Source organism: Aplysia californica, unplaced genomic scaffold (genome assembly GCF_000002075.1).
Source record: "Aplysia californica isolate F4 #8 unplaced genomic scaffold, AplCal3.0 scaffold00043, whole genome shotgun sequence".
NCBI classification, from domain to species: domain Eukaryota; kingdom Metazoa; phylum Mollusca; class Gastropoda; order Aplysiida; family Aplysiidae; genus Aplysia; species Aplysia californica.
The window spans coordinates 458,240-478,144 of NW_004797313.1; the positions used below are offsets into that span (position 1 = coordinate 458,240).

The window sequence follows — 19,905 nt, forward strand, 5'->3', positions numbered from 1 at the left end:
TCCCCCCCCCCAACCCACCACTACCCTTTTTTTTTCCTCCCCTAAAACATCCCATCTTAAAATGAACCTCACCAAAACTAAAAGTTTCTGTCAGTCTCCTCCTTTGCCCCCACCAACAACCTTTTATATTTTCTCTCTTAGAGGGTGGTTGGTGGGTGCTCTGGTGTGGTTTGCTTCTTTCTTTCTTCTTTCCTATCAAACATCTATCGTCCTTATCTCCCCTTCTTCTCTTTTTTATTTTTTATTACTCTCTTGTAACACCTCTAATCTTTTGGCACTCATATGACCTTATAAAGTTGCAAGCACCGTAATACCTATACTAAAACTAAATCTCTCCTAAAATTATCCTTTTTAGAGAGTGAAGACTTTGCTATTTCGTATGAAAAAAAAATTATATTAGACCTTTTGATTAATAATACCGGTAATAATACTATATAAAGGATTTACAACAGTGTTTTTAACCAGACAATTGAAATAATGGTACTCAGTTATGGGGAGTACAAACTGTTATAATACAAAATAAAAATAGAATGCAATTCATACTGTGTCAAAATTTGCAGGAATCCCTCTTGCTCCTTTGATTGAGAACTTGAAGTAGAGAGCTTTGCCACTCTGTGGAGACACCAGTATTCCTCAATGGCACAATACAAAATCTCAAGGTACCTGATTAATTCAAAAGTCTAAAAAAAACAACCCAACAAATGCAGTTTTCAAAATGGTAAGAGTACAGTTAGATATATATTCCACTTCAACCTTCCCAACAAATTATTTATCTCCATTCGATTACACCTGTAAGTCATTGTAAATTTGTCTCATCCCCCCCCCCATGGGAAATCAAAATCATGTCTTCTGTATTCAAAGATGACGGGCCTAACCATTACTTCATTACACAAACGCAGATGGTTATACAAATGAATCAAATTGAAGTTTAATCTTTAAAAGACCTTGTAAAATAAAAGCATGTCGGTGCACATAGAAGTCCTTGACCTACCAATTCTTTAGGATCATCAGCAAAAACATCTTCAGGCAGTGTCTTCCATTTAGCATCACACGGAATAGATCCAATCAGCAAGTGGCCTGTACAAAAACATTTCAATGTTATGAAGTAAATTGATTTATATATTGCATAAACACTACATGGCCATTAAATACCCTGTCCCATCTCTTCTCAAGCCAGGAACATTCTACAGCGCAATGAAATTCATCATCTTCTACTATCCGACACTGATTAAATTTTCTTTTCTTCCAAACATTTTGAGGGTTTTTTTCCCCACCATCCATTCCAATCCTTTACACTATATTATGAATCTAGTCACATCTTTGATAGCGCTGTCCTGAAGAACCTGCAACATAATTATGTTTAAGTATCTGTAATATATCTACACTTTTTTTTAGATTACTTACGTAACAAAATCTTCATCTCACAACCTGTGTAGAATGGCAGACTTTACACACACTGAAAACAGATCCCATCACAGAAGAATCCTCATTCAGCTATGAACTATGAACCTTACCTGTCTCTTGTCCTTTGATGTCCATAATGACCATATTCTCATCCATGTCGATGAGATGAGCTATGGGCTGCATGTACACATGTACTGTACCAATCATCACTGGTGTTGTATGAGGTTCCCAAAATGGATCTTTTTCCTTTAAAAAAAAAAATTATTTAATTTTTTTAAAATGTTTCCCCAATGACAAACCTTAACACATGCATCCACATCTGCTCAAAAGAGCACACAAAATGTAATTATTATATTATTGAGCAACAGTAACATGTGAGACAACTGTTTGAAAATACTTTCCCTACATTTGTCCACTTTTAATCAGTTCCATTAAGACTCATGGAGATAAGAGATGATTTTAAGAACGCTATTTCATCAGCACCTACAGTCGATCTCTTGCTATGGCCAACAGTCTAAGACAATCACATGTTGAAAAAAAACAATTCGCACCCCGGATTTTTAAAAATTATTATAATAACTCTGTCTAAGATATCCACTTATTTAGAGAATTACTTTTCTCTTCAACAATGAGTGGTCACCTTAGACTATTTTGACAGTATTTCTGCAGAATGTTTTCTTCATGTCACAAGATCAGCTGACCTGCCTGATCATTGGCAGAGAGGGTACACTTGGTACAGGAAAGAACAGGACAGTGTGGAAATCTGTTATTTGCAAAGAGTGCAATTCTTGAAAATACGATTTTAAAACCTTTATAATAGCATCAGTATCTTTTTTAAAGGAAAAACCTATTTCTTTTTATTTAGTTTACTTTACAACAGCCCTTTTAAAGAGCAAGGAAAAATATATATTTTGTCATATAACAACCAAATGGGCAAAGCCATGAAATGAACAAGTACCTTTTCTAACCTTTTCTGCTCTTGCTACAAGAAACATTATTTTGAGAAGAAAACACAATCCTAATCTTGTCATAGCTGAGGAAACCAACAGTTTGTTCGAACTGGTTTTATTTTTTATTACAATACCTTGGATACATCCCAGTCAGTATCACCTTCCATGAAGTTCTGGTACATTTCCTGCATCAGATACTTCCTGTTGATGAAATTGTTGCGGTCCAACAACCACGCGTTGCCATTCTCCAAATTCTTCATCTTGATCTTCACCTGAAAATAACGGTTCACATGTATACAACAGACTAAGTTTAAGCATATTTCTTCAGCTTCTTTCCAAAAGTAGCAGTATTCAAAAAGGGTAGACATAGATGATTCCTAAGGACACATTTATAAGAGCTAAACTTATGTAGCATCCAAAACCATAAAATAAATAAGGTTTCACTGTAAATTCATCTACAAATGTCATGATCCAGTCTGAAAATACTTAAAATATCCTAAAATACTTTCTACACAGTATCAAGACTCTTTTAGTCTAGACCAGAAAATTACCTCAGTCGGGCCTTCTTTCAAACCCCTTGCACGAGCTGAGATCAAGCAGATCTCAAATTTGACCTTTTTGTCCAGTTCCTCTGACATAGCATTGGCCTCGCTGACCATAGGCAGCAGCTGAACCAGATCCTCTTGTAACACTAAATCCTCTAGGAAAAAAACAATAGTAAACAATTTCTCTTATCTTAAAAGTCATGGCAGAGTATAGAGAAGATGTGTTCTATAAACAACAAGCTCAATCAACCTTGATATATTATAGTTTTAAATCAGCAATAAATTATATTCTTGACCAAGTATCTGATAGACCCTTAATTCATTGTAAAATATACAAGATCTTTACACTGGTTCAATCTATGACAATTTATCATAGGGGACATAGGGGAATGCCAAGAGATTCCAACTTTCCAAATTTCCACCTTACACTGTTTTCCACCTTAGTAAGTTCCACTGTAGAACCAGAGCTACATAGTGATCTTAACTTCAACTGCTTTTGCCATTGAATGCCAATATCAGCTTCCATGAGTTTAAGAGAAATAAAACAAAGCTATGCTTGGGTGCAATTTACCTTTGGATTTGCCATCAGTGTTGGCCATCAAACCAGATTCTTTAGCAATTTCTTCTTGAGCAGTGTCATAAGTAGGTGCCTCGACACCTTTTCCCGCTTTGACTTGCTTAGCTTCATCTTGAGGATGATGGAACACATACAGATGATTGGAGCCAAAGAGTACCCTAAAGATAAAGACCATAAAAAATTTACTGAAAAGACTATGAGCCTAGAAAATGTATATGAAGGACTTCAACATTAATCCCTTGACATGGGAGAGCCTAACTCCTGACTGACCCAATTGGAGAGCAGCAATCACATAGGGCAGAATATCAAATGAGGCTTCATGAATTAGAAATGGTGAAGCCCAAATTGGTCTCATTAGCCATAGCAGAAGCCATAAAGACATCTTAATCCCTATTTCTTCTATTTCCTTTAAGAAATACTTTCCTCTGCAAATGCATTGGTCATCATCAGACATTGACCAACAAACTATTATGAGCTCAGCAAAATTCATTTTCACTCAGAAAACGGTAAAATTGTGAGACATTAACTAAGGAGATTTGTGAGATGAATAATAGACAATTTCAACCACTACATTTAAAAAATGATCTAAACCAACTGCAACTTTTGAGTCATTAAAAGCTTGAGCATTATCACAACTGTTATATGTGTTTACAGCTAAACACCAAGACCATCCTGACATGGAAATTGTGTTAAGATGTATTCTTTCTAACATACTATTATATCTTTTCCGTAAGTGAATTGGCTTCAATGCTTCTAGACTATGGCTGAGCTAACAGTTTAATTTTCTTAAAACATCAGGAAAAAATTACATGGCATTGGTGGTTTAGGGGTTAACTAACAACCATATGGACATGAATTTGAATCTCTGTCTGAGTTTATCACTTTACACAAATGTTCCTCTCTTCACTCAAATAGGAATGGGTATCCAGTTAAGATAGAGAAAAATATAGTTCATACATTAGTGTTTAAGAACCCGGAAAATAGCAGCTGGCACCGAGTGCTTCCCTGAAAGCTCAGAATATTTCCAAAAGGTCTACAGGACAATGATAAATTGTAAGTAAACAGAGCCTACTTTCATGCAGGGATATGTGCTATTTAAATACAATCTTTTATCATTATTATTATCATTATTATTATTAATGTTAATATTATCATTATTATTATTATCATACCTCAAGGGTAGTTGTTGTTAAGTTAAAACTTAGAGATAGATAGTACAGAAATAGCCACATTTCACGAGGAAGACAGCACCAAATAATAGTAGAAGTAAAAGAGCCATGCTGAGAGCCAAACACAATAAATCAAGGACAAAGCAAGCCGTAATATAATGACAATGCATTTACCTGTCATTATGATGGAGCTCTGTGTCTTGCTTGATGACTTTGCCATTCACCATGATCTTGGCTTCTCCCACAGGCTTCAAGGAGACTGTTCCCTTCTTGTTGGTGACAGTTGCATGATCCTTCAAAATACTGACGAAAAATTACAGAAAACATGTTATCAGTGTTGTAAAGTATACAAATGAAAGCCATTTGTCTTCTTGTGTTCAAAGTATATAGTTTCTGAAATTGTTCTATACGCTAAAAAACACAAACAATTATTTCAGTCTTAAAAGAAATTTGTAGAAATTTAAATACATACATAATGATATCTCATCGTGTCCTTTTTCCAGTAGAAACAAATATTCAAAGAGGAAATTCTACCAATAAAAACAACCTCAAAGGGTTTAATATGAACAGTACAGAATGGCATATCATCATAAGCAACAAAGCCAACCAGGTGCACTGTTTCAGAAAAAAAGGAAACAATTTGGATGTAATACAATGAAATAGACAATAGACTTGGGTATACAGAGCTATTTTTAACCCCCCCCCCCCCTCGGTCCCCTTCGCAAATTCACCACAGCCATTACTAAAACAAAATTTCTTCCAGAAAACTCCCTCACTACATGATACATCTTTACAAGATTTTGGAATTACCATTACATGTATCAGCCTCCAAAGATTTCATAAACCATAAGATTCTCATTTGTAACCATCTCTTATGAGTTGAACCATCATCTAAAATGGGGCAAGAGATTTCTCATATTACAAATTAGTTACAACAGTCCATGTTATAACTCAAAGGAGGAGCAGTAATGCGAGGCCTTACCTGAGACCATTCATCAAGATTTGAGGAGCTGGACTCGCATTCTTGTTCCCAATCTTGGCAGTGCCTGCAAAATTAATGGAATAGCTTTGAATTTCATAACAGGAAAGAACTAAATTCTATTCAGACTTGTTACATTACACAAGACTTTTGTAAACCTCAAAGCAGTACCATACCTGCTCATTTAGATTATCTTTGCAAACTTACTGACAAGAAACATCTAGCCTGTCACACCAAGTACAGGGAATGTCTTAACAGATAGCACAATGGTTGAAGACGCAAAACTTATAAAGAAACTTATTCTTCAAGCTTTATGGTTATAAAAGTTATTTCCACACAAACAAAACACAAGAAATGGGGTAGGCAAAAAAAAATTCATATGAAATTTACGATGAATTTGAAAATTTGTTAAATAACTTTCTAAGAACTATGAGCAACATTCAGTAAGAACAAAACTAGAAAACCTTAAGAATATGTGACCTTAGTATTGAATCTCATGAAGTGCATCGTGAGCACATCTTTCAGTTACAAATAATTCAAAATTTCAGCAAATCTTTCTGATTTAGATTGGTATTTTTATAATCATAGCTATGACAAAAGTTTTACCCTCTCGACAGAAATGTATAATCATCGCTGTCAAGGCTGGATCTTCACTCAGATTCCAGAAGTGAGGGGTAACTTTCCTCTCTTCTGTTTTCTTTTTCTCTGCCTCCAATTTTGCCTGCAAGTACATTTCAGAAAGAATGATGTAATGCACAATAATGTCCAGTTAAGTTTTAGTTAGCCTTTTACAGCACTTGCAACACAATTAGGTCATGTAAGTGTCAAATATTTGAGGTGTTACAAGAGAGTGACAAAACACAAAAAGAAGGAGGAGAGATAAAAAGGATAGATGTTTGATAGAAAAGAAGGAACAGACCGCACCAGAGCACCCGCCAACCACCCACCCATAATGTCCTCATATTGAAAAGAATGGGAAATACTAATAAGTCTTATTAAGGTACAAAAATATATAGCAAAGTAAGCTGAGAAGATTATTAGACCATGTAACTTCTGCCTTATTAAAATACCTTCCACATGTAATAAAATGTGTTTTTCGAGACCTTGATCCCTTGACTCCGATAAAGTACACCATTCTACTGTAAACCATATTCCACGTATGTAATATAAAATTTGTAGACATGTAAATGGGTAACAACCTGAAAGCTACTTCCGTTCTATTCATCATGTACATAAATAAAGTAGGCATAGAAGGGATTTCAACCCCTCTTAGAAGCTAACTTACCATCATAAAGCATATTATGTCTAACAAAATGTTTGAAATTTTGCTATGTGGATTTTCAAAAGTAATAGCAAAATATTTTTTTTTTCTTTTTCTTAATTTCTTTGAGCATATGTGATCTAATTTCCACCTAGTGTCTTTCTAAACAAAACAGATCAGACTCCTGAAACTGATTAAAAGCGTGACTCTTCCCCAAGAATAAAATGAAACAGACACATTTTGAACAATAATTTACTCTGGATATCTGAATTCAAAACAGCACTGCATAATAATTATACCTATCTTATACACAAGTCTATTTGTGTTATGACGCAGTGGAATCAGGTGCTCATCAATTTTTGTGCATGTGAAGTTATTGGTATCATTTGAAAGCTGATTTATTTGCCTTGCTTTCAATGAAATAAATAGAAATTTATCTTAAATAGAACTCAAGATATCTGCATTTGAAGGAAGTGATGTCGCCTGGTTTCAGTTGTGATAGTAGCGAGAAAATGGCCGACAAAATTTGTAACTCCTATAACTAAAGACTCTTGGCAAAATTTAAAATGACATATTTTGTGCCTTTAATCAATGTTTTTCAGTAAAACTCACAAGGGAATCTGTTTTTATATGGGCATAAAAGAAGTTAAGCCGGAAAAATAAAATTCGATAAAAATTTCCAAACTAGCGGTGGGAAAATGCCTATTTCTCCGATTTCGTTATTTTGACAAGCGTCTGATTTCACCACGCTGCCTTACATTTAAATCCTATCTAAAAAACAATCAACAAACATTTTTGAACTCACCAAAGAATCTGCCTGGGAATCCTTCAGTTTCTCCTCCCATGACTTTTTCATTTCTTCCAGTTCTCTTTGATTGGCAGCCATTTGTTCTTCCATTTGTTTTTTCATTTCTTCAACCTCTGAAAGTGACATTTATGTAAGATTATTTGTAAAAGTAATTCACAGTAAGTGTTCAAATTCAAGACCACAGAATATAAGCGACTGCCTATGTGCCATGTTGTAGAATATGTGTAAGCCTGACTTGACATGTTTTTGTGCTTACAGTAAATAAACATCAAGACACCAACATTCATCTGAGCACACACATACACACATGTACGCTTGTATATGTATAAAGAAGCATAAACACACACACACACACACACACACACACACACACACACACACACACACACACACACACACACACACACACACACACACACACACACACACACATGTTATTATCAATCAAGACACACACACATACACATGTACACACACACACATGTACACACACACACACACAAACAAACACACAAGCAAACACAAAAACAAACACAAGCACACACACACACACACACACACACACACACACACACACACACACACACACACACAAAAGCAAACACAAAAACAGACACAAGCACACACACACACACACGCACACACACACATGCACACACACATACACACACACATGCACACACGCACATACACACATACACACACACACACACACACACACACACACACAGCAAGCACAGATCCTGACCCTGGCTTGAAGCAGCTGATCCACCCGCTGCAGCAGCCCCGGCCCCAACACCTCCAGCCTTGAGCATCTCCAGCAGTTTTTGGTTTTCTTCTCTCAGCTCTCGGATCAGCTTGTCAGTTGGGCTCTCGTTGATGACAGCCGATGTCTTGATTGCCTTGGCTCTGTCAGCTGAGAGAACATGAATTTTTATTTTTTTTAATCTCAGACAATCAAGAATTTGTTCAACTTCCACAACAGTTATATAAATTCAAAGAGAATTTATTTGTGGGGGAAAAAATGAGCAATAAGATTATGAAAACTTTTCTCATTTGTCTTGGCTAATTATCCCGGCCATAACTTTAATCCTGCCATGACTTTTAAGAAAGCATACTTTAAAAATGTATCACAAGTTATCAACCAAAAAAAACAAAGAAAAAACGCAAAAGTTCCTTACTCAGTTGCCTTTCAAAGTGAGCCTTGAAGAGGGCTATGCAAAGTTCAAACTCAGTTTGTTTGTTTTTTAACGAAAAAAAACCCTATAATATCTTGGGGTTTTTTAAGCTGCAGCATTTGCTCATTGCTTCACATTCCCCAGCCCTTTCTAAACATAAATTACCCAACAAAAAGACGAAACATCAACACACTTATGGTGTCAAACCTATGAAGTAACAGATTCAATAAAATGTTCCCACAGCAAAAACTTGTCAGCACCAATTATATTTCCTCCTCATACAATAAAATGAAGCTGTTTAGAAAATGATGGAATGAGTTGAGGAGGGGAGATCAATCCATAATCTTCCAACTTAGAACACAACATGTACCCCTCAACCAACATCTCAACCGAATTGGAGTAAAGCAGTCTGTTGCTTGCCCACTATGTGACTACTCCTCAGATACAGTGGAACATCATCTGTTCTTCTGCAGAAAACTAACTGATTTAAGGGGATGTTTTCTTCCCAAGCTACCCCACACATCTAATTGCCTCTACTCCTCAAGACAACAATTAGAACAAACATGCAACTATTACCGAATGGCATCATGCAGAAGAGTTAACGTTCAGATGCTACTGGATCGCTAACAACAACAACAACAACAACAACAGAAAATGATGGAAACAAAACTTGTAATGGACAACTGAAGTTTTCTCTTACCAAATTTAAGAGTGGACAAAGTCTCTTCATAGTTGATGTCTGCAGGACTGAGGGCAGCAACCTGATGAAAGTTGTGAATTATCATTTCAATCTCAGATTAACATAAAATTAATTTCACCTATGACTTGATTCATTATCTCAAAAGGTCAACAATGAAAGTCAAATTGTCTTCTTTAAATGAAAATAAAACAAAACAATGCTAAGGCAGAAATTCATAAAGCTACCAACCAAAATGAGTTGAAAGAGATAAGTGATCTTATATGAATGAATACAAATTTTGACAGTGATACTAAAAAGACCCAACTCTAAAGGAATTAATAGTACCATTCCAGCCAATGTTATATCCAGCTTAAGACATTGTTAGGACGATTCATCTTCCTTACATTAACTACAGTAAAAAGAGCCCTGGAAAGTATCCAAATATAACAATTGAGTGAAATGACTTATTCCGCTTCGTTGTTCTCACGGCCGCACCCCAGTACCCTCTGGCAAAAATAATGCTAATGAGGTCATCACAATATTTGACAATGAAAAGGCAACTGAAAAAGAATAACTTGAGCCTTACCATGACTGTTTTACTGTTTCCCCCCAGAGCATTGTTAAGGAGCTTTGTCAGAACAGAATCTCGGAATGGAACTGAAATTATAACAATCAATACAAGATTACTCATTTCAAAAAATCCTTTATGAGGTACAAAGTATAACAAATAAGGGAAAAGTTAAACATTCTTCAATTTGACATGAGATTAGTTTTAGCCTGCACCTTCTCTTCCTTTCTGTTAAAAAAATAAGGCAGTCAAGAGGGAAAAGGAGATGTTATTTGTTTCGAAGAAAAAATGCAAAAATACCTAGGCTACTTTTTTCCTTCTTTTTCTACCTTGTCTTTCTTTCTCTTCCTCCATTTTTCTTAGTCCTGTGTTTAAAAAATAAGCCTAGTCAGACATATATGAACAGGGAAATGTGACAAAACAACTGATATCATGGTGTCATAAAGAAAGAACAATTACATTACTTAACTCTTTATAACTTAAAAATACAGACATCTTACCAAGTACATTCTTCTTCCCACCAGCCATGTCAGCAAGTGCTTTGATACAATTTCCCAAGGTACTCAGAGACTTGTTGATGGCAGAACCCTCCTTCAAACGGTCTCCGGTTGCACCAGTACTGTCTGCCCTCTCACTGGTAGTCGCAAAATGATAAAAACAAAACATGTGACGAACAAAATTCAGACTGAACAGTGTATTATCAGATGGTACAAAGGAATGTGAGGTGAGATAGAAGGGGATGTGAAATCTTGAGAGCTGTCCTTAAGGTGGTGCAAGATAGATTATCAAATATCACTTTAAATTCTTTTTTTTTTTTTGCTTTGTTCTCCATTTCATGAACTTAACTTTCAGCCAAAAACACTGTAACATGTACATAGTATGCCTTTGCACAGTTCAATTTTCAGCAGTTATGTTGGAAATGAGAACCCTTTCATTAACTTGAGGATTAAAACAAAACTAATTTTTTTTAAAATAGAAAAAGAGATTACATCATCTCTTGAACACAGCCATACTTTATGATTGGATGTGATCATATACCCAGACCAAGGGTGATAGGAAAAGCATACATTCGCCAGCAAGAGAATTACATCTATCCAAAAAGACATCATACAGTTAAGACACACACTGGAGAAGAGTAAAGAGTAAAGCTGCACATGTTCACATAGTGTTCTTTTTCATATGCAGTGCTCACCTGCCTGCCAAATCCACAATGTTGATAATCGATGTCTTTGTCATACTTTGACCAGCTTCATTCTTCTCCTTTTGTGTAAAAGTCATTGCCACAATTGTGTGAGCTCGACTGAAAAAAACATCAACAGTTGTCACATGCAGCCAGAAGTTACAGAATTTTGAAATAAAGAATAAATTAGTAAACGCAGTTTAAGCTTTATTTAGTCACTAAAATATGAAGTATAACACATTTCTTCCAGTTCTCTTTTTTCCAAAACCCTCAATACACAGATAATAATGATTTCAAAATATATTGTAAGGAAGTCTCAAAAGAGGAAAATGCATGATGCGCTCTGTTTTGACAGTATTTAGGAATATGTTTAATAATACATATTTACCCAGTGTTCACTGAAACCTTAAGCTGAATCTTGCACATTATTTTTCTCATCAAAAATACCAACTGTCAAAGTACAGAACCAAGAGTGGTCAAAATAAATCTTGTTTTACACATCTATTCTCTCAGAGGGAAAAAAAACACCAAGGAAATACTACTACTGGAGATCATGTCATCTCTGACTCAGGTAGGCGTATTATGACCCTCCATCCTTCACGGTCACAAGCTGCTGTTGCACATTCAGCCATATTCAGGCTAGTCCATGTTCTTATGTTATCCATTCAAGCTTTTCTCTGTCTGCCCCTGGCTCTCCTGCCATACATCTTTCCTTCAAGAACCTCTTTCACAATAGTCTCGTGTCCTTTAAAGTGGTCAAAGTATTGTATTTTTCTACATTTTATTTTATTCAGCAGGGTTTGTCTTGTGTGTAGAATCTGACATATCTCACTGTTTGTCTTTTTTGTTTCCAAACATATTCTGGCCATTGTATGAAAGCACCACATCTCAAACGCATTTATTTAATTTTCTTCTTTCTTTGTCAAAGTCCAGATCTCTGCACCATATAGGAATATGGGGAAAATGTAGCATTCCAGCATTTTCTTTCTTAAAGTGAGAGATAGTTGCCTGGATTCAAATCGTTTGTACATTTGGCTGAATCTTGTTTTTGTAGCTGCTGTTCTTATGTTTATTTATTTTTCACTTCTTCCATCATCTGTGATTGTTGCCCCTAGATATTTGAACTGGTGCACTTGTTTGATTGTCTCCCCATCTATGTTGTTTTTCCAGAAGATTTTGATAAGACCATTGTTTTTGTTTTCTTGCTTTTCATGTCGAGGCCTGCCTTGCTGCTGTTCACTTTTACTACCCCACAACAAATACATCTATCTGGACAAAATTCTAACTCTCTAAGCATGGGCAAAGATTGAGCTGCAGATTTCATACCAGCAGGTCTTGTCACCCTACTGCAGGAGCCAGATCCTTTGAATGGACACCTGAACTATGGGTCGGAGATTTGCACAGACTGCTTAGTATGACTAGCTGTGAAGTGTTCCACATCTATCATTGGAGAAGTTCAGAATCATGCATTGTTTTTTGGTTGTTTGTTTGCCTTTGTCATTTCATTTTTAACATTGCTTTGCTTTCACATCTGTATGAATAGTATAGAGTTTGCTTTTCTCACTCTTTATCCAGTTCATTTCTTCATAAATAGTAGAAATGTTACAATTTGATAGTTTATGAGGGTAGAATCATGAATCTAATAATACTACCTCTGGCTCACTTTTCCCATTCTGCTAAAAGAATCAGGAGAAACATTGTTAAAACCTTCCAAGGCTAAGAGAGCTATGTGCCTTAACGTAATACTGTTTTCCTACTATATGAACCTTTGCAATCTTAGCATGATCCTGCCATAATTTGACTCGGGAAAAGAATTCTAAGGAAAACATTGCAATCACCTGCTAGTGGCATTCATGTTTGTAGAAGCAATGGTGCGGTTTGTTGTTCCTTCATTCATCTTTGCTTCAATATGAGAAAAGCTATTTACAGGTGATGATGTGAGAGTTTCCACTGAGAAAGACGAAGAAAAGGTTTGTTTTAATTGACACATCTAAGCTTATAATATAAAATACTGAAGAAGTTCCAACAGATACATAAAATGTGTAGTCCAAAAATAAATCCAAGAAAAGTTTACACAGTGCCATAAGGGTGAAAATAAAATAAGAATGGGATTACAAAATATCTGAAAATATATTCAGGAATCTTTTTAATACTGAGGAACAGTCAAAGTCTTATAAAGATGAGAGTGCTTTTTGTATTTGTCTTTTAGAGCTATGAAATTGACAGATGACACACTCTGTCTCTGAACTAATTAATGTTTCACAAAAAAGGAGAAGATAAAGAATTACCTAATCTTGAAGCTTTTAAACTCTTTCTGTCTTGATCATGCCAAAATTATAGTTATCTGGGGTTGCAGCACCAATAACTAGGGATTTAGGCATAATGTATCTCAAAGTGCAATCATTTCACTTATTTTTTCTCAGGTTTTGATGAGGCACTGCAATATTTTTTATTAAGTAATATGAACTTTTATAAAATATCAGTTGTGTTGAGGTATGTGAGGAAATAATGTTATAAGAAATTAAAACTAAAATACTTGAAGTCCCACTTTACTCTCATTTCTCTATAATTTCTACCAGAGGAATTATTTCAATCAGCACAAGAGGGTGCTCGAATTGTGACTGTGGTATATCAGTTTTGATACACAAACAAATTGTTTTATCATTACCCACCATAAAATCCTTTGGCGGGGTGCTGGCGCACTCGGAGTCCACCCTTTACAGCTGCTTTGGAGGAGAGAAGGTCCCTCACTTGTTCATTGTAGATTTCCATCATGCTAAGATGGACCTTTAAAAAATTGAAACGAGTCATTTTAAAATACCAAACAAGAGCGATCCCATGGAATTTTATTCTTGTTAATGTCATTTCGTTCATACTATACATTACTCCATAGCATGAAGATAGGTTGCTTATAGGATCTATATATCTTCCTAACTAAAGGTTAAATTATTTTTTCTACAATCTTATTTGGAAAAAACAATGATATTAGAGGTAGAATCCCTCAAACTAATAATACAGCCAGGCTTCATGAAATAATCTCCCTGTTAAACAAGGTGTGCATTAAGATAAATTTCACACTGCATGTGTATTATAAATATATATGTCATGTGGTGTGTTTTTATGAATGTGAGCATGCATGTGTCTGTGAATATGCGCATATATTTGTGTGTGTATTACTAGGGGAAGATTATAACATACTATACTGGTAAAAGTAAAGCCTAACTGGCATAGTTTGTTGTAAAGTGTGCATCGATCAAGATCATGGGAATGCCAACAAATTGAGACAGTATGTACATAAATTCAGACTGCAGTAGAACTAGGGGTGGGCATCAATTGCCACAGCCATATTTGAAAAAAATAATTTTCCACAATATTTATCTCAACAGAGGGAATATATCGCAGTGCAAACATGTTTAATGCAATTGCAAAAGATGCACTATTATTGTACTTTATACAGTTTAACTGATTCTAAATAAAAAGGCACAATTAACTCTAAGATATATCTGTAGAAACTAAAGCTCAATATATCCAATGCTTTGGGAACAGTGAGAAAGAATTTCTTTCGCTTTACACCGTCATAATAAAAGCGTGCATTCAATATAAACTATAAGTAGGAGCCTTTATCGCATCGGGGGTGAGACATAAATGACATCTTGACTCATGTCATTATACTGGGTTATAGCTCAGCCGACATGAGAACAGAATCTAAAAGACTGTTAATAAACAGTCCTGTCAAGTACATAAGTTCTTGAAAGCTAAACATATCTGTCAGTGATTATTGTTTTAACAATCCTTGAAAGAAAACTTCAATTACAAATACTATGAGAAAAGCACTCATGTGAATGGTGAATGTAAAATGCGAACTTTACCTGGAAATCAGCATCTTTAGCCGCTGATTTTCTCTTTTCCTCAAGGCCCCTGAAGAGCTCCTCACCCACGAGAGGAACAATACCTTTGTTGCCAGGGCTACCAATGATACTGTAAGACTTTCCACTTCCAGTTTGTCCATAGGCAAACAAAGAGCAGTTGTAACCTTTCCATGCATTTTCCAAAACTCCTCGCCCCAAGTCATCAAACACCTTTTTCTGTAACAGACATGTGACGAGACTATTAGCTTGCTAGCTCACTCTCTATAACACAAACAAAACACATAAAATGAAAAGTCACCTAAAGACTCACTGGGAGAAAGCAACAGAACAGAAACTGAAATAGATAAATTCCAGTAGCCTCAAGATGTCAAAAAGTTCTCCCAATTAATTGATTCCAAAATCAATTCAACAATTTGAACTTTTTAAAAAATAGGCTTAAACTCAACAAATGCATAGGCTAATGTTTTCTTGGTTTTTGTTTGTTTTTTTACAAAATGAACAAATCCCACTATCAAGTTGTCAAGTTTATATAACACTTCCATCCTACTGACTCCTAAAACACTGTTGGAAAAGCATTTTCTTCAATACCAGAGCTTCGAAAAGTATATCAGAAAGATAGAAGAATCGGAGCATTAAATTTTTTAATAATTCCCAAAATGATCCCTTTAAGAGCTTTGAAGTGCAACAACATAGATTTTTCAACAGTCATTGTCTTTGCATTCCTGACTTCAGTACAGTATATAGTGGGTGTCTCTTTTTTTTAAAGTTCAAGATAAGGAGATAATCGAATACAATACTTAAAAAGGAATTTTAAAGGAACCTGTTCACTGGAACATACAGGTAATATAGATGATTTTTAAAAAACCAAAAACGCAAGGGTGGCAAGCATTATTCCTTTCCATTCACATTTACAGTTACCTTTAAACACTAAACAGAGTTCAGTCTTTTTATCAACAGGGGGAATTTTGAATACTCTATCCAAAAAAAATCATACTTGAAGGTGCACATTGTTAGGCAAGTATACAGCAATAAACTCCCTACGCTCATTAAAAGCATGTGAACTAAAAAAACAAGTGGAATGTTTTTGATGGTGTACAGGCACCATTTTTTATCGAATTCAAGTAGGCTACTCATTTAAGTGTTTAAGTTTGGTATTATTTGGGGGGGATAATAATACAATAAACACAAAATTTTCCAAAATCATTGATATTTGTTTTGTAAAATTGCTTACTTTGGCAAACTTCCTATCAAATAGAATGGTAAATTTGGTAAATTCGTAAAAGAAAAAGTTTGATTCAGTAAAGATTTCAATTTGTCCTGTTTGACATGGACAGAGGATAAAGAGGTACCCGTATTTCTGACATACTTAGCTTTAAAGAGTGGTTTGTATACTAAACTTTTAAAAACAATCTAAGCCATGAGAAATATAAATTATTCACAACAATGAAATGAAATCCATGCTTGGCTTACCTGGTCAGCATATTTACTGCTTGCGGGTTCATTATAACCATCAGCTCTCTCTTTGAACCCATCATGAGACCAGTAAGAGTAATCAAAGGCAAATTTTCTTGGTTCCGCTTTCATATTTTCTGGATCCTTGATTATGGTCTGGTTCCCAGACATCTCAATGATGAGCTTAGCATTGCGATTGATTTCCCTGGAGTTCTTGTATGGTTAAAGAAACTCTTTCGAAAAAATATTGCTTGAAAAAAAAAAATGTTGCCCAGGACACAAAGCAGCACAAACATTTCAATAATATAACTTCTCAAAAGGAAGGGCACATAACAAATCTCATAAGAAACAAAAAGAGAGAGAGAGAGGTCTCAAATGTGAACTGAAAATAAAGTCATTCCGTAATCTACAATTGCTTCATTTGATTACCTCTAAAAATGTTTGTCTCAAGGAATTGACAATTCTTAAGAAACACATGTCCAAATCGTCTTTCCAATAAATGACAATTCTAGATCATTGTAAGCATATCGCAGTCCTAATTTTGGTCAACACAATATAGAAATCTACAGTGGATCACCTTCAATTCCAACAACTAAACCCCGTCATTCAGTTCTTTTAATTCTAGTTATTATATCAGTTCAACTGATGTAATGCTAATGGAAATCAAAATGTTCCTTTTCTTAAAAAAATACTGATGCTTCCAAGTTGCAGGTTTTAAAATACTATCAGCATTTTCTCTGCTGTGCAGCCATGTAATCATGCAACCATGGTTCCCACACTTGTGAGTCCTCCATCTGTTTTTATCAGCTGTGTTTTGTCGTTGTGTAGAGTATTTCCGATGTCTGGAGAGGCAGGTATGTAGGTACTACGCAAGTCGCTTAGTGCAAGGCAGGTAAAGAAGTGATGTGATACTGTTTCATCCTGGCAGTCACACGACGAGCAGTCGGGTGGGGTATCCTTGAAGATCCTTTAGGTAGGAATTCAGTGGGATGTGCTGTGTTAGCAGGCGAAAGCAGTTTGTACATTACGGTGATCACATACTTCATTTAACTATTTCTCTTCCTATCTGCATTCACATTTGGACCATGTCTTTGTCCTTCTCCTATGATCAGCAGAGCTGAAAGTGTTAGATGAGTGATTAGTAAAAAAAAAAAAAAAAAAAAAGAAACAATTAGCCAATTAGCTGTCAATAGACATCACAAATATTACACATCAAAACACTGGTTTGCTGCCCCATATCAAGTATCTTGGTCTTTCTGCTTAGATATTGTATCCCTCTCAGCCCGGGCAGGCCCAGACAAGCAGGGTCAGAAGCCCTCTCTCTCTCTCTCTCTCTCTCTCTCTCTTCTGGCGCTGTGGCTTCATAAACGGTCAGCGATGCCGACAGCACGCAGGAACTCAACACTTGCCCGGGGGTCCTTAAAAAGTGCTGAAAGTGGGTTACTGAAATGTCCCAGCAGACGGGTTCTAGCACGATAGCTGGCGCTGTCAGAAGCCCTATATCAGTTCATTACATTAACGTAAGTTATCATAAAGATATTGAGGATAATATTATCCATACATTGTTCAACTTTTACACATCCTAAGTACAAAAAATCTCTATTGATAAAACAGGACTGAGATCTAGTTCAATGAATTTCTTTCTGTAGAAAAGCAAGTTTGAATTTGGCTGGCATAAACGAACTTGAAACTTCAAAACCAACCTAATGTTATTTCCTACTCCCGTGAAATTAATACACATGCTTCTCACAATATGCTTAGCCCCCTTTAAAAAAGCCATAATAGTTCTGGTAACACAAATAAACACAAAAACTATCATATGTATTTAATTTGTTTTTAAGAAAGTAAATTCAATTTGTTCAAGAATGTAAGGATACAAAAGGGCGAACCCTAACTGCCACTTTAACTGTTTCAGTCATTTTGGCAATTGAAGCAGGAATCACACAATATCAACAACTGTCAGTTCTGAAATGAAATAAAAAACCAGAGTGAGTTTCTGAAGTTGATGAATATAAAAGCACAAAAGCAGATTTGAATAACAATCATATAAGAAGGATGATAATATTTTAAGCAAAAACATTTACATTTGTCATTCGATCCATTTGGTAGTCTATCAATAGTAAAAAGTTTAAAAGAACTTGAATAGGCCTACTACCGTAAAAATTGAAGGTTTGTGAAGCTTAAAAAATCTATGAAAAACTTTTATTTCTGTCCGACAGCTTTTGAATTTGTCACAGTGTGTTGAAAATCTTACAGTACACTACAAAATAACCAGTGGCAAAATAGGTTTTCAATATTCATTTATGCTTTTTCGTGTGTTTATGAAGAAATGCGTAGGAAATCACTCTAAGTTATTGTCTAGGATTTTGTAGGCACAATATTTTACATCTGAACCACTATATTGTCGAAAATATATTGCAAATGATCAAAATTTTCATAGCATTCGTGACCCTCATAAGGTTCCCAATAAGTGATTATTGTCATAATGGATGTGCATGACTTGTATCACATCTATAGATCTTTAGTCTAAATGGTAGCTGGAGAAATATTGACAGGTTCATTGAATGCTTTTGTGTGGGGGTTTTTCAATTTTTTTTCACCAAAACTTCCTCACTATCAACGCCTCACTTGAAGTTGGAGTGTTTGAGTCTCAGATCTGAAGACAGGGATTGTTTCCACAGGTCTGTTTAGATTTTATTAATTACTGAAGCTAAATGAGGAGTTTGCATGGTAAATTTGATTCATAATAAAATAGTGCACTTTTACAGAAAAGATCCGAACAACTTAACATTAAAATGTGCGCACTTCAAATTCAAGTCAAAATGATTTTCCAAAATCCATTGAACTCCACTGGAAAAAACAAATGGCACCATAACACCACTGCCTCAGGAAGAGATCCCGCATTACCATCAAATACAATATTCATAGGTCAACACACTCGCGTCTCTTGATTGGCCGTCAGTGATTGAACAGACAGATGCTGAGATGAGCTGATCGTGGGGTATGTTCTACCTTGCAAAAAATTGATTAAAGGACAATGGCGGTGTATCTGCAATGATCTGCACAAATTAATCAAACAGACCTCAGCACGCAAAAATGACATCAGAGTGAAAATTTGCACTGACGTCATATGCTGTTGGAAATAGGTGGTGCCAGTATTTCGAAATAGCCTAGGCCTAGAGCTTTACAGCTTATTCCGTGGGGAGGTTTCGTTTACACACTATCGATTCTTCCTTGACAACTTCCGTAAATAAAAGAGAGACAACTCGCAGCAACAGCGATTTCC

General features: G+C 35.5%; 1 protein-coding gene across 3 annotated transcripts in view; it reads right to left on the bottom strand.

Moving 5' to 3' along the window:
• Positions 1-19,802, bottom strand: part of LOC101845071 (kinesin-like protein KIF28P) — a 27,400-nt gene extending 7,598 nt beyond the window's left edge. Inside the window, exons 1-21 of one of the 3 annotated variants that reach the window (XM_005092248.3) lie at positions 19,702-19,802; positions 18,497-18,584; positions 16,638-16,832; positions 15,168-15,383; positions 13,971-14,085; positions 13,137-13,248; positions 11,311-11,418; positions 10,619-10,752; positions 10,137-10,207; positions 9,572-9,632; positions 8,442-8,609; positions 7,691-7,806; positions 6,231-6,345; positions 5,628-5,691; positions 4,820-4,948; positions 3,471-3,634; positions 2,906-3,054; positions 2,489-2,626; positions 1,515-1,650; positions 992-1,077; positions 544-612 (exon numbers count right to left, since the gene is read on the bottom strand). In XM_005092248.3, the coding sequence (XP_005092305.1) occupies positions 544-612; positions 992-1,077; positions 1,515-1,650; positions 2,489-2,626; positions 2,906-3,054; positions 3,471-3,634; positions 4,820-4,948; positions 5,628-5,691; positions 6,231-6,345; positions 7,691-7,806; positions 8,442-8,609; positions 9,572-9,632; positions 10,137-10,207; positions 10,619-10,752; positions 11,311-11,418; positions 13,137-13,248; positions 13,971-14,085; positions 15,168-15,383; positions 16,638-16,832; positions 18,497-18,538 (2,388 nt within the window). In that variant the 5' untranslated portion in view covers positions 18,539-18,584; positions 19,702-19,802. The other 2 variants (XM_005092249.3, XM_005092247.3) reach the window with 2 other exon arrangements.
• Positions 19,803-19,905: the final 103 nt, after the last annotated feature.